Source organism: Podarcis muralis, chromosome 2, assembly GCF_964188315.1.
Source record: "Podarcis muralis chromosome 2, rPodMur119.hap1.1, whole genome shotgun sequence".
NCBI classification, from domain to species: Eukaryota; Metazoa; Chordata; class Lepidosauria; order Squamata; family Lacertidae; genus Podarcis; species Podarcis muralis.
This window is the reverse complement of record NC_135656.1, coordinates 6,717,681-6,741,978: the sequence shown is the minus strand read 5'-3', so window position 1 is coordinate 6,741,978 and position 24,298 is coordinate 6,717,681. Positions and strand designations below refer to the sequence as shown.

At 42.7% G+C, this 24,298-nt stretch overlaps 1 protein-coding gene across 1 annotated transcript in view; it reads right to left on the bottom strand.

Moving 5' to 3' along the window:
- The window catches only part of LOC114592999 (uncharacterized), a 33,090-nt gene extending 18,893 nt beyond the window's left edge, over window positions 1-14,197 (bottom strand). The window contains exons 1-7 of the mRNA XM_028721461.2: window positions 13,748-14,197; window positions 10,462-10,673; window positions 9,321-9,381; window positions 7,205-7,300; window positions 6,577-6,744; window positions 4,412-4,537; window positions 3,291-3,511 (exon numbers count right to left, since the gene is read on the bottom strand). Coding sequence (XP_028577294.2) covers window positions 3,291-3,511; window positions 4,412-4,537; window positions 6,577-6,744; window positions 7,205-7,300; window positions 9,321-9,381; window positions 10,462-10,673; window positions 13,748-14,197 — 1,334 coding nt within the window. The remainder of the gene's footprint in view (window positions 1-3,290; window positions 3,512-4,411; window positions 4,538-6,576; window positions 6,745-7,204; window positions 7,301-9,320; window positions 9,382-10,461; window positions 10,674-13,747) is intronic.
- Between the last annotated feature and the right edge of the window lie 10,101 nt (window positions 14,198-24,298).

Here is a 24,298-nt window from a genome sequence, read left to right as displayed (position 1 = left end):
GGTTCGCCAGAAGCGGCTTAGTCATGCTGGCCACATGACCCGGAAGCTGTACGCCAGCTCCCTCAGCCAATAAAGCAAGATGAGTGCCACAATTCAGAGTTGTCCGCGACTGGACCTAATGGTCTAGGGTCCCTTTACCTTTACCTTTAACTATGGATCGCTATGATTATTCTACCCTGGAAAAACAGGACACGTCCCGGAAAAAAAGGACATATGGCAACCTATGTACATGCAGCAGAACGTGGTGATGAAATAAAAAGGTAAAGTAAAAGACCACTGACAGTTAAGTCCAGTCACGGACGACTCAGATTACGGCACTCATCTCGCTTTACTAGCCAAGGGAGCCGGCGTTTGTCCGCAGACAGCTTCTGGGTCATGTGGCCAGCATGACTAAGTTGCTTCTGGCGAACCAGAGCAGTGCACGGAATAGACCATTGCAAATCACAAGTTTTGAATTAAAAATCAAATACCTGTATCCTTCCTGCTGTACTAGCTTTCTACTTGCAAATAATGTTGGTGTTTGTTTTGGAGGGACAATTTCCCCCTTGGCAGTCTAAAGTGGTTCAGCCTTCTACCACTTTAGGACACCTAACACCTTATTTCCACCTCATGCCGTTGCACATAGCAAAGCTGCTTCTTATGTTCCCATCTAGAGAGCAATCTTTGGAATTCCAACAGGTAAACTTTGCCATTACTTACCTACACTTGCAAGGTTCCCCGAAAATATCCTGTTTGGGAAAGAGATGTAATATAGATCATGTGAGAAACTGCATTTTCTAATAGAGGTAGGGGTTATATTCTGATAACTATTTATAACTATTTATCTTTCCCATTTATCCATCATCCTCTCCACTTACAAAATGTATAAACTACTTTTCCCTGTAGAAAATGATCAAAGCGGTAAACAAAAATCCAACAGCAAATAGAACAGGATGCATGAAACACTAAACAAAGAGAAACAAGGAACAAACAATAACACAACGCAGTTGGGTTTGCCACATTTAAGAGCCCTGTGTGGGCAGAAAAATAGTCAAAGCCAGAAAATGAGATGGAAAAATAAACTGTGTAGAAACAAAAAAATGCTAATAAAAGGTTTTACTCTGTGGGAGATCTGGAAAGAATGGAGGCTTTCTTGTGCATAGTTACAAAAGTGATCCGCCATTAAGGGGCAGACCTTGTTGCAAGATTTCCAGTCATAGGGAGGATGAGCCACTGCTTTGTTATCAGGTTGGATCGTAAATTTGAAAGGGCAACAAACCTTCCGGAAAGGCTGATTTATAGTGCATAAGGTCTGCAAAAATTAAGGAGCGGACACCAAGACTGTATTTCATCAGAATTGACTAAAATGGCGACTGCCGCTTGAACGGACTCTTGGACCTTTGGATTTATGTAAGATGAATTACGGGAAAGCATTTTCAAAGTTCACACAGAAATATAAACAAGGCTGTTTCTTTTATCTCATTTGTGGAGACAACTCGGAGGTTATTAAGAAGAAAAAGGATAATGACAAGGAAATGAGAAGATGGGACTGTGAACATCAAAGCAGCAGAAATACAAGAAGATTGGACTTCTGCCGAACTCGAAACATGGGTCCCCCCCCACAAAAAAATTAAAATTCGGCTTAACATTTGGACTTTGTGATTTGAATTGATATAATTTGGAATATGATTGGATATGATTGGTTTGATAAATGGAATTTTAATAAAAAATATATTTATTTATTAAAAAAAGAAAAATAGTCAAAGCTGGGAAAATATGGGAAAAACACACTTTGAGAATGTTGTCTATAAGGTTAGAAGAAAATTATTATAAGTTTGGAGATGTGGAGATGGTATTTAACACCAGTCTGATTAAATCAAATAAAAAGGAATATTCAGTATTAGGTTCAGTATTAGGTTCACATGTGGTGGGGGTGTAAATATGCACAATTTTTTGGGCAAAGGGTGTTTAAGGAGATAACAGAAATCCCTGGGTTAAAGCTGACCAAAAGTCCAGAAGTAGCATTATTATCCATTCACAATGGGGTGGAAGGTTTGCAGTCCATGAAGGACTTGCTCACAAATGTATTGACCGTTGCACAAGTTATTACTGCTAGGAAGTGAAAGGGGCAAGGTGAATATAAAATGGAAGAATGGTATAAAGAGGTGTGGGATATAACTATTAATGATAAATTGACACGTGCTATTAAGGTAAGATGGGGAAATGATTTTGAGGAGATATGGAAGGTGTTTGTAGATCTTGTACCGTCAAAGGGGTCAAACCATTGCAAGAGGTGTTGAAATTTTGGGAGGTTGGATAGTTACAATGGAATGGTCTCATGGGTGGGGTGCACATTGGATTCTTATTTATTTATTAGTATTACTTCATCAAAATAATAACGGTTATTTTTTTAAAGCTCTGTGTGGGCCACTGCCATGGTATACTTGAAGAAACCACCCAACATACGCTGAACAGGGAGCTGCAAGCCATCTTTAGAGTGTACCTGTATATGATACAGGCTTTCTATCTCCTGTTTGTTTCATTTATATTTTACACTCAAAGGTAGTAGTAGCAGTCCATGGCTATTCTTCTTGAGCACCCAGCCATTCCCTTCTGTTGCTCCATCACCTCTCCTGATCCCCTAGCCTGCTTCCCTGTGTTGGAGGATGCTATTGCATCACCCGTGTTGAAGTGAGATTCAGTTGCCAGTCCAGTTGGTTTTGGTACATGAAACTGGAAGGGGAAAGTTCTCATTCTTCTCCTTGCCTCGAGCAGCAACATGTCTTGGGCTGGTTCTGCATTCAAGATCTATGCTTGATAAATCTGACATGTGGACCTAAAAATGTGCCAAAGTTTATACAGGGGACACTGCCTGGTGGTGGGTTTCCCTCAGAGAAGATTATTATTGAGGGATATGGCCAAATATGTGTGGTTCTGTGGATATTCCCTGCATCTGGGATTTTAGCCAAATAAAGGATATGCAATCGCAATAGCAAAGAAAGGCGTAGTGAAACCATGTGCAGATTCTACTAGTAGAGGTTGATTCCAGGATGGGGTGGAATTGCTTGTAAAAATCCTGCACACAGGAAACTAGCATATCTGAGATAAAGGTTTTAGGCTAATCTTTTCCCTAATATACTTGCTTTCTTATGCAGGTATATAGGTATATATTGTAATTACCCTGCCCACCATCATTAGTGGTGCAGTTCCAGTTATGCATGTTTTAACTGGTCCTGGATTCAGTTGAACTAGACAGCTTAGACAGTGACAGTAACTTTTCTATATCCTGTAGGAAAATAATCAAGGAATACCTGTTTTCTTCTCCCTCCAGCAGTGACTTGTATGTAGCTATTTCAATATCCAGTGCCAGCTTGTCATTCAGAAGCTCCTGATAGTTGCGCAGCATGCATACCAACTCATCTTTAGATCGGTGCAAGGAACTGGATAGATCGTCATATTTCTCTTGTGCATCTTTAAGGCTGCAGTCACCACGCTGCTCAGAATCACAAATGGCCAACTGTAGACATGCAACCTGCCAATTGGGAAAGCAAGAGATTCTACTTGCCCTCAGGCAATGGCTCATTGAAAACTGACATTCACCCTTCAAAATCAAATTTCCACTCGTCGTCATCAGAGTCATCTGAGAACTTTGAATTTTCAAGATATCAGGATGCACATTCAAAATTCCAGCATGCTGCTAAAAAATCAGTGCATCTCTAGTGTAGGAAAGAAGAAGCTGTGGACCTTTGGATCTTGCTGGTCTACAACTTCCATCAACCCTGACAATTGCCATGTTGGCTAGAGATGGTGGGAGTTGGAGTTCAATGACATCTGGGCTGCCTCGAGTTCCACATACCGTCTAAATTTGAATGAACCATGGAAGCCAGCATGCCATGTTTACTCAACAATAGTGGGAATTAGGTTAATACTGTCTTGCATTCTTTGTGTGCCCAGATGAAGACCCCCTGACCCCAGGCGACACCGAATCCGGCTAGGCAAAAGCACTCCAGGAGAGTGCAAAGTAAGGCTGGTGTGGGGTGTGGCCTGGGCAGAGTCCCAAGTGTCAGATAGAGAGGCCTAGAGGGCTGCATCTGCGGTTATAAAGCAATGCAATGAGTTTTGCATATATTACTGAGTTGCTGGACATCAGTAGCAAACCGAGATAGAGCCGATACCACACACATCCATGTATTACATCCTCTGAATTGGGGGCAAGCAGCTGGCTTTAAACCATGCCCAACTATTCAGATATGATTCTTAAAAAACAAAAATCTTCATTTGTCCTGTTTTTACTCCATTGAAATGTTTTTGTACAAAAGGAAATATATGTATAGGACAGCTGAGATAGCTTCCTTCTGGTAACAAGAGGTTGCTGTGCCAAATCCCCCCACCCCACCCCCACCCCAGACAGCAGCTGTTTCCCCATGTTTACCTGCTTCTTGGTTTTTTCCAGTTCACACTGCAGCCTCTGTACCATCCGGTTGAGCTCTGCAATCTCTCGCTTGTTGATCTTTAGATCGTTGCTAATTTGGCATCTTTGGTCCTGGAGTTCCTGGTACTAAATGCTCATAAAATAAGTAACTATGGTGTACAAACATTATGCCATTAAATTGTTTTCCACAGACACTTCACATCTAATACCTAATGACCGCTCCCCGCTTAAAACGGGGGGCGCCCTTTGCGTGGACGCGTGCAGCCCCTAGATCTGGAGCAGCTCCAACAGCATAGGCTTGGCTTTGCCTTCCCTCAGGTGGGATACCTGGAGGTCTCCGCCTACCTCAGCCAGTTGTCCAATCCCACCTGGGGGAAGCGTTGCCAAGGAGACCAGGCCAGGTAGGGGAGGGATTACCTGCCCACACAATAGAGGGAGGATCTTACCTGGGAATCCTCACTGGGCTCCAGAGCTTCTCCTACCCTACCCACCCTCAGTTAATGTCTTATTTTGCAGGTTAACTTTTCTTCACAGGTTTTGCAGGTTAACTTTCTTCACAGGTATGCGGGCGCTGCTACGTTAAAGTTGCTGTTAAAGGGCCGGAAAGGAATTTCCCTGCATTGGCAGGTTTCGCCTTTCCCGTAGCAAAACGTCACAACTTTGGCGGTATCAGGCCTTGGGCGGAATCCTTTTGTCCATCTTCCTCTTTGCGGCGGCAATACCAGGGTTCCCCGTTAAAGGGGTTTTCTGAAGGGAAGCTTTGACCGTACGCCGAAAGGTCGTCATTGCTCTCCCCTGCGGTGGCGGCGTAACGGGGGCGGCTATCTCTGCTTGAACATATGTTCTCCAGAGCCGGCCCATCCCCCCCCCCCACTGGATAACCCTGAAGCTCCCTAGGTCCCTGGCTGGGGACTGGGGAGGGAGAACGCCCAATGCCTGAGCCATGGTCTACCCACATTTGAAATTTAATAAAGTTGTGGCCAATTTAATCCCATAGCACGTTGTCTTGAGTCGTTATTCCACATGACGGGGGGACCGCGCGGGATCTGGGGACTCCACCTGTCCACGCAAAGATCCATTTCACACACACAGCACAGTAATGCTGTTTTCCAGGAAACAGTGCCATCGCCGATTCCACTGGTGTGCATTGTGGACCTCAGGAACTGTCAGGAAGAGTGTTTCCATTTCTGAGTAGTTCCATTCACTAACCATGTACTACAAGCTTGGTGTCCTCCCCCGGTTGTTGGACTCCAGCCATCAACATATATGTTAGCTGTCAAAGGCCAAGGTAAAGAAGAAGCTACAAACTGAAGGTGCCAATTACACCTCTTTGGGGCAGCAATTCCACAACTTAGGGGCTGCCACAGAGCACGTCCTCTCCCAGAGTGCCTCCACCATCTCCAAACTTCTGAGAGCAGTGAAGCTACCAGGATCCCCGCTTCTGGCTGACCTTAACAGAAGTGATTGTAACAGTTGAACAATTCCAGTAAAGTTCCTTGTTGTCACACATTCTAGTCTTGCATGGTTGTTATAACCCATGGGTAGACAAACTAAGGCCCAGGGGCTGGGTCTGGCCCAACCGCCTTCTAAATCCGGCCCGCAGACGGTCCAGGAATCAGTGTGTTTTTACGTGAGTAGAATGTGTCCTTTTATTTAAAATGCATCTCTGGGTTATTTGTGGGGCATAGGAATTCTTTCATTCCCCCCAAATATATATATATATATAGTCCAGCCCCCACAAGGTCTGAGGGACAGTGGACCCCTGCTGAAAAAGTTTAATGACCCCTGTAATAACCTTTGCAGTCACAAATACATTTTGCCTCTTATAGTTGTTTTATCTGCGAGTCTTTTAGTTCTTATACTCTTACGGTTGTTTTAACTGCGTGTCTTTGTTGGTTTTTAGCTCTTATCTGTTTTAATTATTAGTTTTTTATCCATCCATTATCTGTGTTTAATCTTGTATTTTATTCGGATGTTTTATGCCTGTTTCCTTGTCCTCATTTGCCCTAACAATTATCGGTCAAAAAATCCTAACTGCTATTTTATCTATATGCTTTTTAATCCTGGTCTGTGACCGTAATAAAGTTCATTCATTCATTTTGCATTTTGTAACAATATTGTGAGCCCTATGGGCTTCCGTACAAGACATCAGTATGATTACTCACTCTGCTTCGGTACAAAGTATTCACTTCTTCTTTGCTCCTTCGTGCAATGCTCTGATACCAGGATTCGACATTCTGGAGGATGGCGTTCATGTCCAGATCTCGATTGTTATCCATCTGCACCATGACTGAAGCCTGACACTGAATCTGATTTTCTAGCAGTGCAACCTCCTAAAGTATGAATATCCAGTAAGCGTTCTCCATTCTTCACATTCCCGAACAGTTAAGAAAATAATTTACTGATATCTGTGTTATAAATGCTTAAGCTTGGTTTGGAGATTTATTTGTTTATTTTGAGCATTTATTAACCCCCTCTTTCAAAAATACAAAATACAAAACACAATAGCAAAACTATTATAACAAAAACCCAATAAAATCAATAGCATATTAGAGAGAGCAACATAAAATCAAACACAGGGGATAACGACACCAATTAGAATGTCTGAATGAATAAAAAAAGTCTGTTTTACAATTTAAAATACTCATTTTACATCCTTAAGATATCAATGACTTCCCTTCTTCTCTTTCCATGGTTCATTTTACATATCATAAATCCCTGCATATTTTACAAAAACGATACCAATCAGTATTCCATTATTGCACCCATCAAAACTTATTTAGGATTTCTTACCTCCTTATGTACACACCTCAGGAATTCAGCCTCCCTCTTCATTGTGTCCACCTTGGCTTCCAGCTCCACCTTGTTCAAGAAAGCACAATCTACATCCTGTAAAGTGGACACAGGAAACCTTCAGATGCTTTTGGCTCAAACACAGTCAAAGAAGTTATTGATATTCATTGGTATCTCTTGGGGTGTGCATGGACTCTATATCTACCCTGATTTACAAGGTGAATTGGGGTGGTTCAGGGAAGGTTCTCAGATTTGAGTTGGACTGTGCTTTTAACAAGGTTCAGAGATGCCCTAAGCTTCCCAGTGGCTCTGTGACCTTACAAGGTGAATTGGGGTGGTTCAGGGAAGGTTCTCAGATTTCTGAGTTGGACTGTGCTTTTAATAAGGTTCAGAGATGCCCTAAGCTTCCCAGTGGCTCTGTGACCTCAGCTGTCAAAACAAAATGCAGAGCAGTTGATTCATTTACTGAGAAATGAAACACCGGCGTATCCATGCCATGTACCTAAACTACACATCCAATGCACGCATTTAATGCTCATGAGCTCCTGTTAAGGGTGCTGTGCGGAGGAATCCAATGCCCACAATATTATTGGGGGGGAGTAATGTATGCTGGAGATTTGCCCCAAGATCACATGACTCCTGAGGACTGTAATGGTTAAATGATGAGTCCCAGGTGTTCTCATATCCAGGGGTGCTGTTACTGCCCCTTGAAGGCACCAGCAGCAGTCATTATTGCTCCTGCCACCACTGAGACAACGTCAGCAGAAAAAATCAGAAGGTATCTGCAGAAAAGAGGAAGACTGGGGTTGGGGTTGGGTCAGTTATGAGGTAATGTTTGAACTTCATACAGTTCTGACTTCAGTTCAAAATTATAATGGAAATAAGTGGGGAAGTTTGTACATCAAAACTATCCCCACTCCCAACACACACCTTATTAGCTTTGGCTACATCAGAGAGAGAGAGAGAGAGAGAGAGAGAGAGAGAGAGAAAGAAAGAAAGAAAGAAAGAAAGAAAGAAAGAAAGAAAGAAAGAAAGAAAGAAAGAAAGAAAGAAAGAAAGAAAGAAAGAAAGAAAGAAATGTGATGCATGCTCGAGATTCAAAATAAACTGAAACTGACACAGGGACAAATAGAAGAAGACTCCTTCACCCAGGTATGGCTCCCCTTTATCACATACACAGCTCAACGAGACAAAGATGAGAATCCATCAACAACATACAAATCAATATGGCTATGATCCAAAGCACCCACCTATTCCACTCACACATGAAAACAAAGCTCACCACAGCCAATCACAAATGAACAACCACACCCTAGGCCACTCGCAACCTCTCTCACCACCAAAGGAACACAAGCGAATAGCAGAGAACCTGCACAAGCGACACTGGCACAAAACCCCACACTTATATTAAGTAAAATAGAAACATCGCCACCCAATCCCAACCCCACTTGCCTCTCCCCTTCCACCTCTCCCCCCCTTTTCTTCCTAATGTAACACTAATGTCTCAACAAATGGAACTGATCTGTAAAAATGTTACTTGGAAAAGGGGGGGAAAAGAGAGACACTTCTCATACTTTTGTAAACCAAGAATTTTTTAAAAAAATAAAAATACAATTAAAAAAAACTGCTTAACATATAGTGCTTCCAGACAACCTGTTTATTAAGCATTTATCCTGATACGTTTTCAGGGAGATTAGACAATGTTGACTGTTCAACTGTGCAACCAGAATTTGCCAATGTGTGGCTGAATCCCACCTGAAAATAGTGAGTCACTCTGGAAGCACCCACAGATTAATTGAATCACACCGTGGTACCCCCAGCCAAGGGAGATTTTTTAAAAAATTAATCAGTGCAGGCTTATGGATGAAGTGGAGGTTCTAACCCATTTATGATTTTGATTATTCCTCTAAGGCAGGCAGAGGGAAATGATGTGTTTTTCTCCTATGAAAAGAAAAGAGAATTTGCATGCTGCATGAGCACAGATGAATGCAAATACAGATTTTGATGTACCTCTGCCTGCGCCGTCTTTGAGCATCAACTGAGGTTAAAAGTATGCACAGACTCTCTTTTATGAAATGACAGCATAAATTGCCCTACAGCAACCTGAATTTCTGACCTTCTTAAGCAGAACAAAATCATTCTCTACAGCCGTGCGCCGGTTGATTTCCTCCTCGTACCTGTTTGGAGACAGCAGAGAAAGAGGGCATGCCATGACTTGGGTGTTCAACACTGGAATCCCAAAGACTTGCAAATCTTCTGATGTGCACAGACTGAATTACATGGAAGTAAGAAGATCAAACCTATCCATTCTGAAGGAAATCAGCCCTGAGTGCTCACTAGAAGGACAGATCCTGAAGCTGAGGCTCCAATACTTTGGCCACCTCATGAGAAGAGAAGGCTCCCTGGAAAAGACCCTGATGTTGGGAAAGATTGAGGGCACAAGGAGAAGGGGACGACAGAGGACGAGATGGTGGGACAGTGTTCTCAAAGCTACCAGCATGAGTTTGACCAAACTGCGGGAGGCAGTGGAAGACAGGAGTGCCTGGCATGCTCTGGTCCATGGGGTCATGAAGAGTTGGACATGACTAAATGACTAAACAACAACAGGGGCAGACAACTGCATCCTATGTGCATGACACATCTGGGGTCTTGCTCACTGCAATAGATGGGGAGGGAGCAAGCGAAAGGATAGCCATGGGGAAAGGGGAAAGTATGTGTGAGTGTGCTAACTCCACCACCCCACATGTCCCAAGATGTTTGTGTGTGCAGTGGGGAAAGCTCCTGTCCTCGTGGAGTCTCCTACATGCTTTAAGGTAAAGGTAAAGGGATCCCTGACCATTTGGTCCAGTCGTGGCCGAATCTGGGGTTGCGGCGCTCATCTTGCTTTATTGGCCAAGGGAGCCGGCCTACAGCTTCCGGGTCATGTGTCCAGCATGACTAAGCTGCTTCTGGCGAACCAGAGCAGCACACGGAAACGCCGTTTACCTTCCCGCCAGAGCGGTACCTATTTATCTACTTGCAATTGGACGTGCTTTCGAACTGCTAGGTTGGCAGGAGCAGGGACTGGGCAACGGGAGCTCACCCCATCGCAGGTTTTCGAACCGCCGACCTTCTGATCAGCAAGTCCTAGGCTCTGTGGTTTAACCCACAGCGCCACCCATGTCCCTGCAAGTATGCTTAAGTACACTTAAACCAAAGTGGCTCCTTTGGCACAATGGAACTTCACCAGCACATGGCCGTGCATTGCCAATTCCTACCTGCATTTAAGCTCCTCTACGATCTGCTGTATGTTCTGCAGCTGCGGTTCCATTTGCTCCTTTTCATTCTGCAAGAACTCCAGCTGCTTGCGTAGGCCGCAGATGCATCTTGCAAAGAGGGAATCAAGATCTGTTCTAGCAGGTGGCATCTGCTCTTGCAGGACGTTCCATTTGGTCACCAACACCTTGTTCTTCTGCTCTAGACATCGGACCTGAAATCAAAGAAGGGAAAATCTGAAGTGCAAGGGGATGGAAGTAGGGATTGTAGGGGAGAGGGATAAGCCACACACAGTTATTTTGCATTAGTCTTCCAAATTGCACTGTGGGTAACAGTTAATCGCACATCAATGTATTCTTGCAGGACATCTTGCAGAATTTGGCATCTGTCAGGAGATCCCTTCTGCATGGTGTCAGAACTGTGGTGACACCTTACTTTTGGAACTCCCTCTGTTGAATGGCAGGCAGGTGTCTCTACTGTTGCCATTTCGGCACATGCTAAAGACATTATTTTGTTTCAGCAAGCATACTAAATAAAAATGATGTCCATGACAAAATGCAGCAGTCACCCTTCCACAGCAAGGTCACCACTGAAAAAATGTCTGCCCATAGAACCTAAAAGCAACATAAAATCAAATGTAAAAGTATGAAATAGAGGAACCTTTAGAAGAATATCTTTATAAGCGTTAATTAAAGACAAGAAAGACACTAAATTCAAGTGGCATAGTTGTGTTGTCAAGAGCATGCTGAGGTAAAATACTCCAGTTCCTATATTGTCATGGATTGTGAATGGGTTGCCTTTGGCAAGTCATGCTATTTCAGCCTCAGCTGCAGAACTTAAGAAAAGCTGTATCTATCTCAGGCACAGGCAAACTCGGCCCTCCAGATGTTTTGGGACTACAACTCCCATCATCCCTGACCACTGGTCCTGTTAGCTAGGGATGGTGGGAATTGTAGTCCCAAAACATCTGGAGGGCCGAGTTTGCCTATGCCTGATCTATCTGTCTATCTAACATCCATCCTCCCACCATCTGTCAAACACCCACCCACACGAGTTTTGTAAATTTCTCAGAAAATGAATAGATTTATTTATGGTGGACTCTCCTCCACTGAAGGCTTTTCAACAGAGGCTGGGATTCTTTAGCTTTATTTCCTACATTGAAAGAGGTTGGACCAGATGACCCTTGTGGTCTCTTTGAAATCTACAGTTCTATGATTATTGGTACAGTTAGTGCAACAGTCTCAGAAAGACTTGTGGGTCAAAGGATGACACTCCTTTTTTAATATTGTCAGAATAGTGTGTTGCACCTGTCTTTAAATATAGACACCCATCTATTTACCCCTATACACAGTTCTTTTCTTTTTACCTTTTCTCTCTCTCCCGCATATTATTTGCCACATTGCTCTTATAGATGTGCACAGCATGTGTACTTTGAAAATTAATTGCAGTGGCATAGCTGCTTACAATAATGCATGTTGTGACATTGTACAAAGGCTTACAGCTGAAAATCTATAAGAACAGTGTGGAGATTATATCCAGCTCTCCAGCTTTGTCAACCCAAAGGATGGGTGAATCTGACAATTTCAACTTCTCTGTTTCTCCTTTTTCCAATGTTAAGTCAATTCTCCATATCTGCAATCAGTTTGCATTGGAGGGGAGTCCTCAAGAAAATCCGCCCGCGTTTTAGTGTAAAGGTATCCTAATATGCACATTTTTGTATGCAATTTTGCCTAAGCTACACATTTCAGCAGTGGTTTTCCCCAATGCAATGCATTTTGTATGCTATTTTCACTAACACATGCAATACTTATCCCAGAATGTGCATTTTTGTACACGTGGCTGGAGAACGGCACTGCAAAATTTGAAGGAATACAACTTTCAAAGGGTGGCTGTGTTTTGGTTCGCTTTTTATTTTGGAAAGTGCAAATTAGGCAGACTCACTTTTCATGGGTGAACTGAACTGAATTTTAACCCCATCCCTACTCACTTCCCATATTATGCCTTAACATAGTAACTGATTTATTATTCTATCATCTATCTATCATCTATCATCTATCTATCTATCATCTATCTATCTATCTATCTATCTATCTATCTATCATCTATCTATCTATCTATCTATCTATCTATATCTATCTATATCTATCTATCTATATATCATCTATCTATCTATCTATCTATCTATATCTATCTATCTATCATCTACCATCTATCTACCATCTATCTATCATCTATCTATCTATCTATCTATCTATCTATCTATCTATCTATCTATCATCTATCATCTATCATCTATCTATCTATCATCTATCTAATCTATCTATCATCTATCTATCTATCATCTATCTATCGATATCTATCTATCTATCTATCATCTATCTATCATCTAACTAATGAACCAACTATCATCTTTCTATCTATCTATCATCTATCATCTAATGCTTGCACTTTTGAACTTCCCATCATTGTGTGAAATTCCATCAACTGTCTAAATAATTCACACAGGACATTTTCTTTTGACTTCTACACCTGAAGTGTCCACCAGATTACATATTATGGTGAACTGGGACAGTCCTGACCATTTCAAGGAATCAATCTGGAGGAATTGGAGGTAAAAGAAAAGACCTTTTCCACGATTAGCAAAATTACTCACGTCTTCACCACATTTGACAATGGTAGAGTCTACTGTAACAATAGCACCAACCCAACATCAGCAAAATACTGCAAGAATTCTACTTCAGGATTTTCTAAAAGGGATCAGTTGCCACACTTTTTTTTTTTGTTTTTTTAAAAATTATGAACACAATTTACTTTTTAAAATGCAGTATGGTCAGTTTTATTTTAGACTTTGTTCACTTTGGTGCACATGGTACATTAGCATTCAGGATATTTGGCATTTATTCAACATTTGACATGATAAAAGTTAACAACTAATATGCAACTACACTATTCGTAGCTGAATCTTGCAGTCATTTTGTATCAAAATGAATAAATACCTAAGTAAGCAAAAATAGCAGACCCCTGTCCCCTTCCCCATATACACACACCATACCTCAAAGAGCTCTGGCATAAAATTGCTTCAGATCAAAATTTTCGAAGTGTTTCTCTCATGTGCAAACTTTGTGGTATCTGAACACATACCAAGCACCTGCTCTTGGACTGAATCCTCCCACCACATGTTGCATTGGGTCATCTACCCGCTACTGCCCCATAGAAAGAAACCTCATTTGCCACTTCCTCCTTCATGAGTGAATGATTGAATGAATGACTAGTCATTCATACTCTGACCTGATCAATGAAGCAAGCAAACTGGTTGTTGAGAGATTTCATCTGCTCCTTCTCTTTAGTGCGTATTTTCTGGATCTCAGGGTCAACTCCTATACAGAGTGGTTTTAGGAGGCGTTCGTTGATGCTGACTTCATGGAAATGGTCATTTTGACCACTGCCAGCATAATTTCTGAGCTCAGCGTAGCTTCTTGGAATGCCACAATAGCTCTGACCACCATAGGTAATGTGATGTCCAGCGCCAAGACCTCCATAGCCCCCAATCTGGTAGCCTCCAAGGCAAGGAATTCTTCTGATTCCACCTATGGTTGAGAGACTCCTGGTGCTATAGCCACCAATTCCACTTCTTCCACCAGGCTGGGATATAGAGGATGCACTCAGTCTACATCTGCTTAGACCACATATGTCAGAGGCAGAAGAGAACCTTCTTCTTCCATGGATGGAGTTTGCCATGTATAGTTGTCGGCTCATGCCCAAGCCGTGTAAGACAATGTCGGTGCTGCAGAAAAGCAAGAATGGGTCCCCTCTAATATGACACTCTTAAGCTTCTGCTTTATATCTGTTTGCAATATATGGGCTTGGTTAATTCAGAAAAAAAGTAATATGAGGCCTTCCTTTGGGTTTGGTTTTTGCCTGCCAGCAGTTAAAACACCATTGCAAAACAGCAAAGTAAACATAAATTCCCCAGCGAAATGCTAAGGGGGATCTATATAAATGCTTCGTTTGCAAAGCTGCTGCACAAGAAATTGTGCATTTTAGGAACTCTCTGAATTAATTATAGTTTAGCAAATTTATTCTAGGTTTGGTAATTCCAATACTAACTTGCTGGAACAGCCTTGCTAGGTGGCTTGCTATAAGGGCTACATCCCATGGCTCCCAATTTAATAAGAGTATAAAAATTATGTGATGCCCAATTGCTTAGTTACATTTAGACACCTCTCAGTTGTAATATTCTTAACGGGTAGCATGACCTGTTCTGACATGACACCATTCTGTTAGAGTTGCTACCACCCAAATACAAATTAACCAAGATGTTTGAGTCACCGTCTTTCAGCCTAACTGACCATCACAGGGTTGCCATAAGCAACATATAAGGGAGAGAACTAAGAGAACTACCCTGGGGAATAGTAGGTTAGAAATGTGATAAAAATGAATTACAATCACACGTGAAGGCAATTGGGGCTGCCACCTTACTGAAGCTAAGCTGGTCTGGGCATCTGGTATGTGCCTGGATGGGAAACCACTTAAGTATCCCACATGCAGCATCTTCCAATTATGTCAGGAACGTGGGCCCCCAGAGCGCAGGGGAAGAGTCAGACTCAAAGACTGAAGTTAGTGAACAAGCGACCGACTCTGCAGATGAGAGCTGGCTGATAGAGTCGAGAAAGGGCAGTTTGACTCCCCTTCCCGGGGAAGACTCTGTTAGCTCTCAAGAAGAGGAAGAGTTCGAAGGCAGCCAGAGCATTGCTAGGCAATAAGCAGAGGTCTGAGACTGTGTCAAGTGGAAGTGGGGAGGGCGGAGGCCAGCCTCTCAGGCCCCCTTCTAGGAGACTGGATAAGATCAGAGGGTAACAGAAGGACAAGAGGGGAAAGGCAGGAGATTGGCGTCCTTCCTGCCGTGGGAGGGGTGAAGATTCAGACTGACCAACTATCGTCAATGCGAGCAGGCGAGAAGCCATGCTCTAAATGTGGGTTTTGGTGTTTTGTTTTGTAAATAAACGTACATAAAACTGCCGGAAAGTCATTGCTTCTTATTGGGACTTGCTTGCCTGCCAGAGATCATTATACATGATGGGTGGAAGGTGGGAAATAAATGTAATCTGTAAGTATCCCCCTGGCTCTTCTAATAAATTGGGATGTAACTAGTAATAAGTACCCTCATCCAGAACCCCACATACACATATAACTCCTCTAAGTGTGGGCTTGCCCATTCATGCCCATTCATGGAGAGGGCAACTGTGTATGTACACCATTGCTCTCAGAGCTGCTCTTTCACGCGGCATTAATGATGAAGCCTTTGTGAGCAGGAGAGCTCCAAGCTGCTGCTAGACGTGAGTCAAATGGAAGTGAGGATGTTGGTTGCTGTTGTGATGTTGCACCCAATATTATTGCTAGGTGGCATTATGAGTGAGTTCTGCTTCCTCTCAGGATCTTACTGATGACCAGAGCAGATTGCAACATCCAGCCTTTCCTTGCAAGCCATGGCTTGGCTTTCTTGCTCAAGTCGATTGGATTGATTCACTTTGAGATGCAGATGTGCAACCATTTCCCCTGAGCAAATTTGCCAGTCCTTGAAAGCTTTCTTCCAAATTTTTGAATGAGTCACCTGCGGAGTGACCCTCAAATTAATTCTAACTTTTGCTTTAGGTGAAAAGCAACATTTTAGGTGAAATTCTACCAGCCCTCAAATTATTTGGGTGAGTGAATGGCCACCATCACCCTTACCTTTTGTGGCATGCTCATCACTGGAACAGTTTTTAAGAAAATTGCAGAGAGGGCATGCTTCAAATGTCAGAAGTCAAGGAGTGGAGTTTCAACATTTCATTAAGCCTCCCCCACCTTATCTGCAGGGTCGGTGCATCCTGTTTTGCTGCTTGAGGTGAGATGGGAAATGCTGCCCTGCCCTGCCATTGTGGCTGCTCCAGCCACCACCATATCTGCCGCTGCCTCCCCTGCCCACTCTGCTGCTGCCACACACCCTGCCTCATCTATCACCGCCATCAGCACGGATCTGTGACAATATTGTACTGATTTTGGGTGAGATCTCACTCCAAATCAACACCAGTGTTGATGCTTCTGTGCTGCTGGTGGAGGCAGCGGTGCCGGCAAGGAATCTCACCTTGCCTAACAGCTGAGCTGGCCCTGCTTACCTGCCATAACTTTTATTTTAACCCAGGTCTTCAGCCCTTAATTTAGAAGTTTTTAAGTGAATATGGCCTCTTTTAGTGGAAAGGGATATATTAGATCTGTCTCTTGTATGTATGGGTGTGTCTTTATTTCTATTCTATCACTGAATTTGGTTTTAAGTCAATTTTGTAAATCACTTGGGGTTATTTTTTTTGGGGGGGGGAGGACGATAAATGAATAACCTTCAAGCACTGTCCTCTCTGATGGGGCTCCTCTTTTTGTGGCATCCTATAGTTCCAATTAAGGGACGTGGGTGGTGTTGTGGGTTAAACCACAGAGCCTAGGACTTGCCGATCAGAAGGTCGGCGGTTTGAATCCCCACGACGGGGTGAGCTCCCGCTGCTCCTGCCAACCTAGCAGTTCGAAAGCATGTCAAAGTGCAAGTAGATAAATGGGTACCGCTCCGGCAGGAAAGTAAATGGCATTTCCATGCACTGCTCTGGTTCGCCAGAAGCGGCTTAGTCCTGCTGGCCACATGACCCGGAAGCTGTACGGCGGCTCCCTCGGCCAATAAAGCGAGATGAGCGCCACAACCCCAGAGTCGGTCACGAATGACTGGACCAAATTGTCCTTTACCTTTACCTTTACCTTTACCTTTACCTTTACCTTTACCTTTACCTTTACCTTTACCTTTACCTTTACCTTTACCAATTGTACAAGCAATATGTCAGGATCTGGGGAGTGGCTTAGTCCCCAGCATGACTTCATCCTTGGCCAGGTGCTCAGGGAAACACTTCAGAAAACAGTAAGATGGTCACTATGTATATCTGCTCTAACCAAACCGTTTCTTTCTAGAAATGAGTATCAGACAAGAAGGAGAAATAGTCACCTACTTGGCTGCCTTTAAAAGGGAATTAGGCCAATCACGGGAGATAAGGCTCTTAATAGCTGCTTGCCATTATGGCTGCATACTTCCTCCAGTGACAGAGACAGTCTGCCTCTAAATACCAGTTGCTGGAAATCACTAGTGGCAAGAGCAGGGCCTTTTTGTCAGCTGGAATTCAGTTCCAGCACCTCCCAGGTGGGCTCCATTGCCATTCTAGAAGGACGAGGGAGGTGTTTCATGGTGAGTTTTGGCACCTCTTTTTCTAGAAAAATAGCAGTGGGCAAGAGCATTGTTGCACTCATACTTTGCTTATAGGGTTCTCATAGGCATCTGGTTGGCCACTGTGGGACAAGGCTGTTGGACTACATGGTCCATTGGTGTAATCTGGCAGGGATATTCTTGTGTTCAGAGGAGGAGGCAGAGCAGAGCAGCATGATTTCAAAGTGCCCTCCAGTGGAGTTCCACCAAGTATGTCTGCTCTGCTCAGAATCTGTCAAAGGTGTTGGGAATTAAAACCTGTAGAACCAGAAGCATGTATTTCTTTGATGTGAGAAATGTAGCTCTACTTCTTACATATGGGGTTCACTTTTCATCTTTGCTCTGTACCTTATTATTATTATTATTTTTAAAACTAAGCTTCTTACCACTATGGAATAGCCAGAAGCCAAAAACCACCTCTTCTCTCACTGATGCAACAGATGCTAATCTTAGCATTATTACAGCTGACAGACTCATGTGTGAAAACAGTCAGCACATACTATAAAATCAACACTCTTGAGGGACTGCACATATCTGTCAACATCCTGCATCAGACGATGCCCTCAGGTGTAAACCACCTTTCAGGTATGTTGCTCCAGTCACTAAGAACAACCAGAGAAAGAAATTTCACAACTTGTTCTGTTTCCTGGCAAGGTATACAATTATGTAGTTATTACATGCATGTGAGGGGCAAACAAGTGGAACAAATAAGACAAACACCTTTCCTTCTACTCTTTATCCCAACCTGTGATTTTTGCAGTTTTCTGTAGGAGACTACAGATTCTGACATGCTAGTAATTCAGTTTCAAGGGATACTTTTAAAGAACACTGGATAATACCCAGTGGTCTTGCTCAGCTGGTAAGATGTCTATCAGCAGAACAAGGAGAGAAGCCATTTTTTATTACCCCCCTCCACCTTGCAGGCCCCCCCCCAAAATCTGGTCCAGAGGATTGAGGTGTATCGGGGGTGAGTGACTGCAGGAGAGAGAACTGAAAATTGCTTTAATCTTTTTTCCATTGACAGAAGCTTAACCACCAGGTGAGTGACACTGCTGTATATGAAACCCATATAGCGCAATCTATCTCTAGGATGGGGCGAGGGCGATGCAAAGCCTTGATTCTTCCTCCTGGTGAGTATGTATATAAAATAGCACAGCAACCCATTATTAGAAACAAGAAACTCAAGCACCTTTCCCCCTCTCATGCAACTGGAAATGGATCAAGCCTAGCAATGTAGTAAAATTCAGATTTCATGCCCCTCCCTCCAAAGACAGAGCTCAGAGTTCAGCTCAGACATCCCTGAAGCGCATTATGTCAACCAGACCACCTCTTTATCTACTTGGAGACATTCTCAAATAACTTTTATAGGTTCACAAGGCACAACTTTTTTTTGCAGAAGCCATGCTGGTTCTGCTTTAGCTAGGCTTGTTCTTCTTTATGCACTGTTATTTTAAAATACTTCCCACGAGTTTTTCTGGGGCAGACGTTAAGCTGATTGGCCTGAAATTTCCAGAACATACCCCAGATCCTTTAAAAAATGGGTGCTACCTTGGACACTTTCTGGTCTTCAGGTATGGAGGCTCACCTGAGAAGGGCATTTTTGTTAGATCAGCAATTTCGCAACTGAGTTCTTTGGGAACTCTCAGGTGGATGCCATCTGCACCCAGTAATCTGTCAGTTTTTTTCTATTATATTTTGGTATTTTCTTTTGTAGGTTTTAGTTCACAGTTGTTCTTTTTTGTTGTCATGTGTTGCATTTTCCTATTCGTTGTAAACAGTCCTTATTCTTTTAATAGAAATGGCAGTAAATAGGTTTATTCTATCAACAGATCTTTCAATCTACCTGTTTGAAATGTAGTCCCCATATTTCCCATTGTCAATGGACACAGATGCACCTACAGTTGCAATGAGACCTCTGCACTGCTGCCTCCCTGACTTAGCAAATTTGAGGAAAGGGGGAAGCTATTGCAGCAGGAAGACCTTGATGTCAGGTTCAGCTTCAGCTGGAGCAAAGTCTCTAAGCCCCATTGTCTCCTGAGTTCCTCACTGGGGGCTCATTGGCACCTGATTTGGCATGATGTCAAACAAAAATGGCTTGTGTTCAAATGCGCATTGAGCATTCTTCAGTACTATTTGCTTTAAGAAGACCCATTCCAAAACAAGCTGTAGGTGTTTGCCCATCACTTTCACATTCTTATATTTTTGTTGTTGATGGATTTCAAGGAAATTAAATGGAGACTTCTTCTCCAAGCCAATACTTTACATTTTATTTTCCCCTCCCCCAGAAAGCCCATCCACGAATATCCATAACTGAAAATGATGGGGGAGGGGCGGGAGAGAAAGTAAATTCAAATCCAACATTTTGACAGTAAAGAAGAATGCTTCCTCTCCAAATTATTCTAGATCTAATCCTGTCTGCCATTCCTTTCCCACTAGGTGGTGCTAGCCAATACATATTCTAATATTTTGCTGGCGTGCCTGGACTTTTGTTGGCTTGTTTGTTTGTTTATATTTCTTGTGAAAAAGCCCATCACTATTGTCACCGTAATCCAGTCACTGGTGTGAATACTTGCACAAAGGCTGTGTTCTCCCACCACTGTCAGAGACGGCATGACTCTGTATGCTAGTTGGTGGGAAACACAAGTGTTTGTGTGTGTGAAGGGGGAGTGTTGTCTCACTCTGGTTCTGCTTTTGGGCTTCCCACAGGACAGGCCTCTGATTGGCCACTGTGAGCACAGGATGCTGGACTAGATGGGTCATTAGCAAGGATCTTATCAGCTGTCACTGCCATAGAACTGTAGAGCTGAAGTGGGGTTCCCTGTAAGCCATCTAGATCAACCCCCTGCTTGATGCAGGAAACCAAGATCTAAGGTGGTTGTCCACCTTCTGCATGAAAACCTCCAACAAGCGGGAGACTACCAATCCTGCTAATTGGTTCCAATGTCAACCTACTGTAAACAGGTTCTTTTAATGTTCAGCTGAAGCCTACCCTTCTGTAACATAAGTCTATTAATTCCAGTCCCGTCCTTTGGGGCAGCAGAATAATGTGTACACATTAGCACTTACAGTGGCTCCAGCGCCCTCCCATGGCTGGATTTTGAAGCTGAGTAGACATCATATTAGCCACAATCAATAGGTGTCCTGTAGCCACTGTTCAAGGTGCTCTCCCCTCTAACCAGCTTCCTTCCGATTTGAAAATGGAAGCCATAGTTAAGCTAAGGTGTGTACATTTCAGGCAGCCATTGTGCAGGTGCAAATGACAGCTTCAGTGAACCGGAGTTTGGCACAGGGAAACAAATTAGATCTCCAACTCCCATCAGCCTGGCCAATGGTATATGGCAGGACGACAGTTGTAGCAACAGCTGGAGGGCCACAGGTGAGCGCACACCTGATCAGCATCCTTCTTAACATGTGGTCAGAAGGGCAAACTAAGGCCTTGAATGCAGGTCTTGCCCCCAAGCATGTATAATACAGAGGGGCCCACTTTTAAGAGCAAAAGGGGTGAGTGAATGAAGGTGCCGTTGTGATCCCACAATCTCATCATTTTGGGGTTGTGATGCTATCATTGTAACCTGTACAAAAATATGCCAAATGATATACACAGCAGTCTGCACAAAGTCCGTATATATCATGGTGATTGGATTCTGAACACATAAAACTGTATCATTCTGGAAACAAGATTTGGTAATATTTGCTCTCCCCCTAAAAATAATAATAATAATCCTGGGAGAATTTCATAAACATCAAATAATGTCCCAGTGCAATAATTTTCCATGGAAAGCAAGATATAAATTTTCAGTGTATATGACACTGATACTCTTGTCTGAATCTAAAAGAGTGAATATTATTCTCACAGGGCACACAAAATTGTTTTTTGTAGTTTTGTTCTCAGATTATCCAGAACAAACTTTTATTTATATTTCCACGATTTCCAGAAGCGGGGAAAAAACAGTTCTGGAAGTGGGCACATATTGTATAGCAAAGTATGGTACAGGTACATGCAAAGGACTAACGTGAGTAGTGTAAAACTACCTCCTGGTAGTACTTTCATTGCATTTTCTGTTCTACTTCTCAGAGGCTAGGGTCAATGATTAAAGGTAAAGGTAAAGGGACCCCTGACCATTAGGTCTAGCCGTGGCTGACTCTGGGGTTGCGACGCTCATCTCGCTTTATTGGCTGAGGGAGCCAGCGTACAGCTTCCGGGTCATGTGGCCATCATGACTAAACCCCTTCTGGCGAACCAGAGCAGCGCATGGAAATGCCGTTTACCTTCCCGCTGCAGCAGTACCTATTAATCTACTTGCACATTTTGGCATGCTTTCGAACTGCTAGGTGGGCAGGAGCAGGGACGGAGCAATGGGAGCTCACCTCATCACAGTGATTTGAACCGCTGACCTTCTGACCGGCAAGTCCTAGGCTCTGTGGTTTAACCCACAGCACCACCCACCTCCCAAGGGTCAATGATTACTCTCCTCCTAAAGAAATCTCTTTTTGCAATCGAGTTTTGAACAGGTAGAAAAAAGTGGATTTTTAAAAAAATCAAATTCAAGGTCATATAACTTTCCAATCAAAATTATAAATGAAGCAATGTTATTTTGAAGCATAATATTCCACCTATAACTATCATTCCAAACAAAGGAAGCCAACTTTCAATAGATGTGTACAGTTTCTGAGCAGTTGTGATAATATAGCTGTATCCTATAGTTTAGATCAGGCTTCCTCAACCTCGGCCCTCCAGATGTTTTTGGCCTACAACTCCCATGATGCCTAGCTAGCAGGACCAGTGGTCAGGGATGATGGGAATTGTAGTTTCAAAACATCTGGAGGGCCGGAGTTGAGGAAGCCTGGTTTAGATGGCCATTGGTGAACACTTGGGATCTTTAAGCAAGGGCAGCCAATCTGCCACCCTCCAGATATTGTTAGACAGCAACTCCCATCATCTCTGACCCACTGAATGTGGTGGCTTGGGCTGATGGGACTTTGAATCCAACAGCAACTGGAGGACATTGACTACCCCTGTTTTACAGGTTGACCATAAGCTACAGATGGGCAGTTTGAGAATTCATCAGCGTTTTAGTCTATACTTGTTGTATGCCCAATACATACATATTTGCAAAGCAGTTCTCCCTAATATAATGAACTTTTGTTGTATTTCATTAATATATGCATTTCTATGCACACTTTACTCTAATATATGCATTGCCGTACACAGTACTTGCATTGCAAAATTCAGAAAAGTGTAGATTTTGAAGGATGGATGCATTTTTGTTCACACATTGTTTCAGAAATTGTAAAATTGTAAAATAGGTAGGTTCGCTTTTAAACGTGAACAGAATCAAATCTATCCCCAATCCCTACCTTGAACCACCTCATATTAAAAATAATCATCTGACACAAGAACATTTACAGATACTGTTTATTTGCCAGACAAAGAAAAGGGGAGAGCTGTTTGATAAGTGGCGGGCAGGCAGTGTGATAATAATCACATATATGCATAATAATCATAAAGCTTTTCTTTCATGTATATTGAGTGGAAAATAAGAAGTGTAAGCCATTAGTACTCTTTGTTCAAGTTACTACAAAGAGATTTATCAACTGATCCTTATTTAACCTCAGAAGATACAATTACACAGCAGAGAGATGAAGCCATATTTACATGAGAAATACGTGTTGGTTTTTTGAACATTTAACAGCTACTCCAAGGATTTTGAAAGTGATAGTTTAGTGGAGTACTGAACATTTTCTGTTATAGAATATTCTAGCTCCTTCTCACAGAATGACAATCCCTTGGGATCGCTGGAAAATGGGAATAACTATTAAATCTGTTCCCACCAGTAGCAATGAGGAGCAAAGTGTTATTTCCACTGGGAACTACAAAAAGAATATATAACAGTATTTGCTTTCCCATGAATAATTGGAAACTGTAGTTATCTGAGCTAGGAACAGACAGCATCTTCACCAAACAATAATTCCCAGGCCTCATTCTGAGACTTCATAATTAAACAAATATAACTTTGATGCAAGCATAGTTCACATATGATCAAAGAAATACAGATGTTCCGTGGGATGCAGGGATGAGGAACATGTGGCCCTCCAGATGCTGTTGGCTTCCAACTCCCACCAACCCCAGTCAGCATAATTCAAAAACATCTGGATGACCAGAGGTTCCCTACCCCTCATCTAATGTAATGGACCTAAAATGGTTTTCTCTGATCCATTGAGTAATAAATACTATAATGGGAGGAATCAACCTCCACCATCTCACAGGTCAATCAAACTACCTCCAAAAATTGTTAAATTAAGTTTCTGAACCTGTTCACAAAGGCTAGCATTAGAAACACAGGGTTGTGTTCAAGTAACTTTTATCCAAGGCAGACCCATAAAACGAATGCAAATGAGACATGTGCCATACATTTAAAGCAGTATCATACCACTTTAGTTTGGGTTTCTCTTAAAAAAAATCAAGGGAACAGTATTTTGTCAAGGGTGCCAAGAGTTGCCAGATGAGCCCTATTCCCTTCACGAAGCTACAGTTCCCAGAGTGATTTATCCATCAGTCTCTC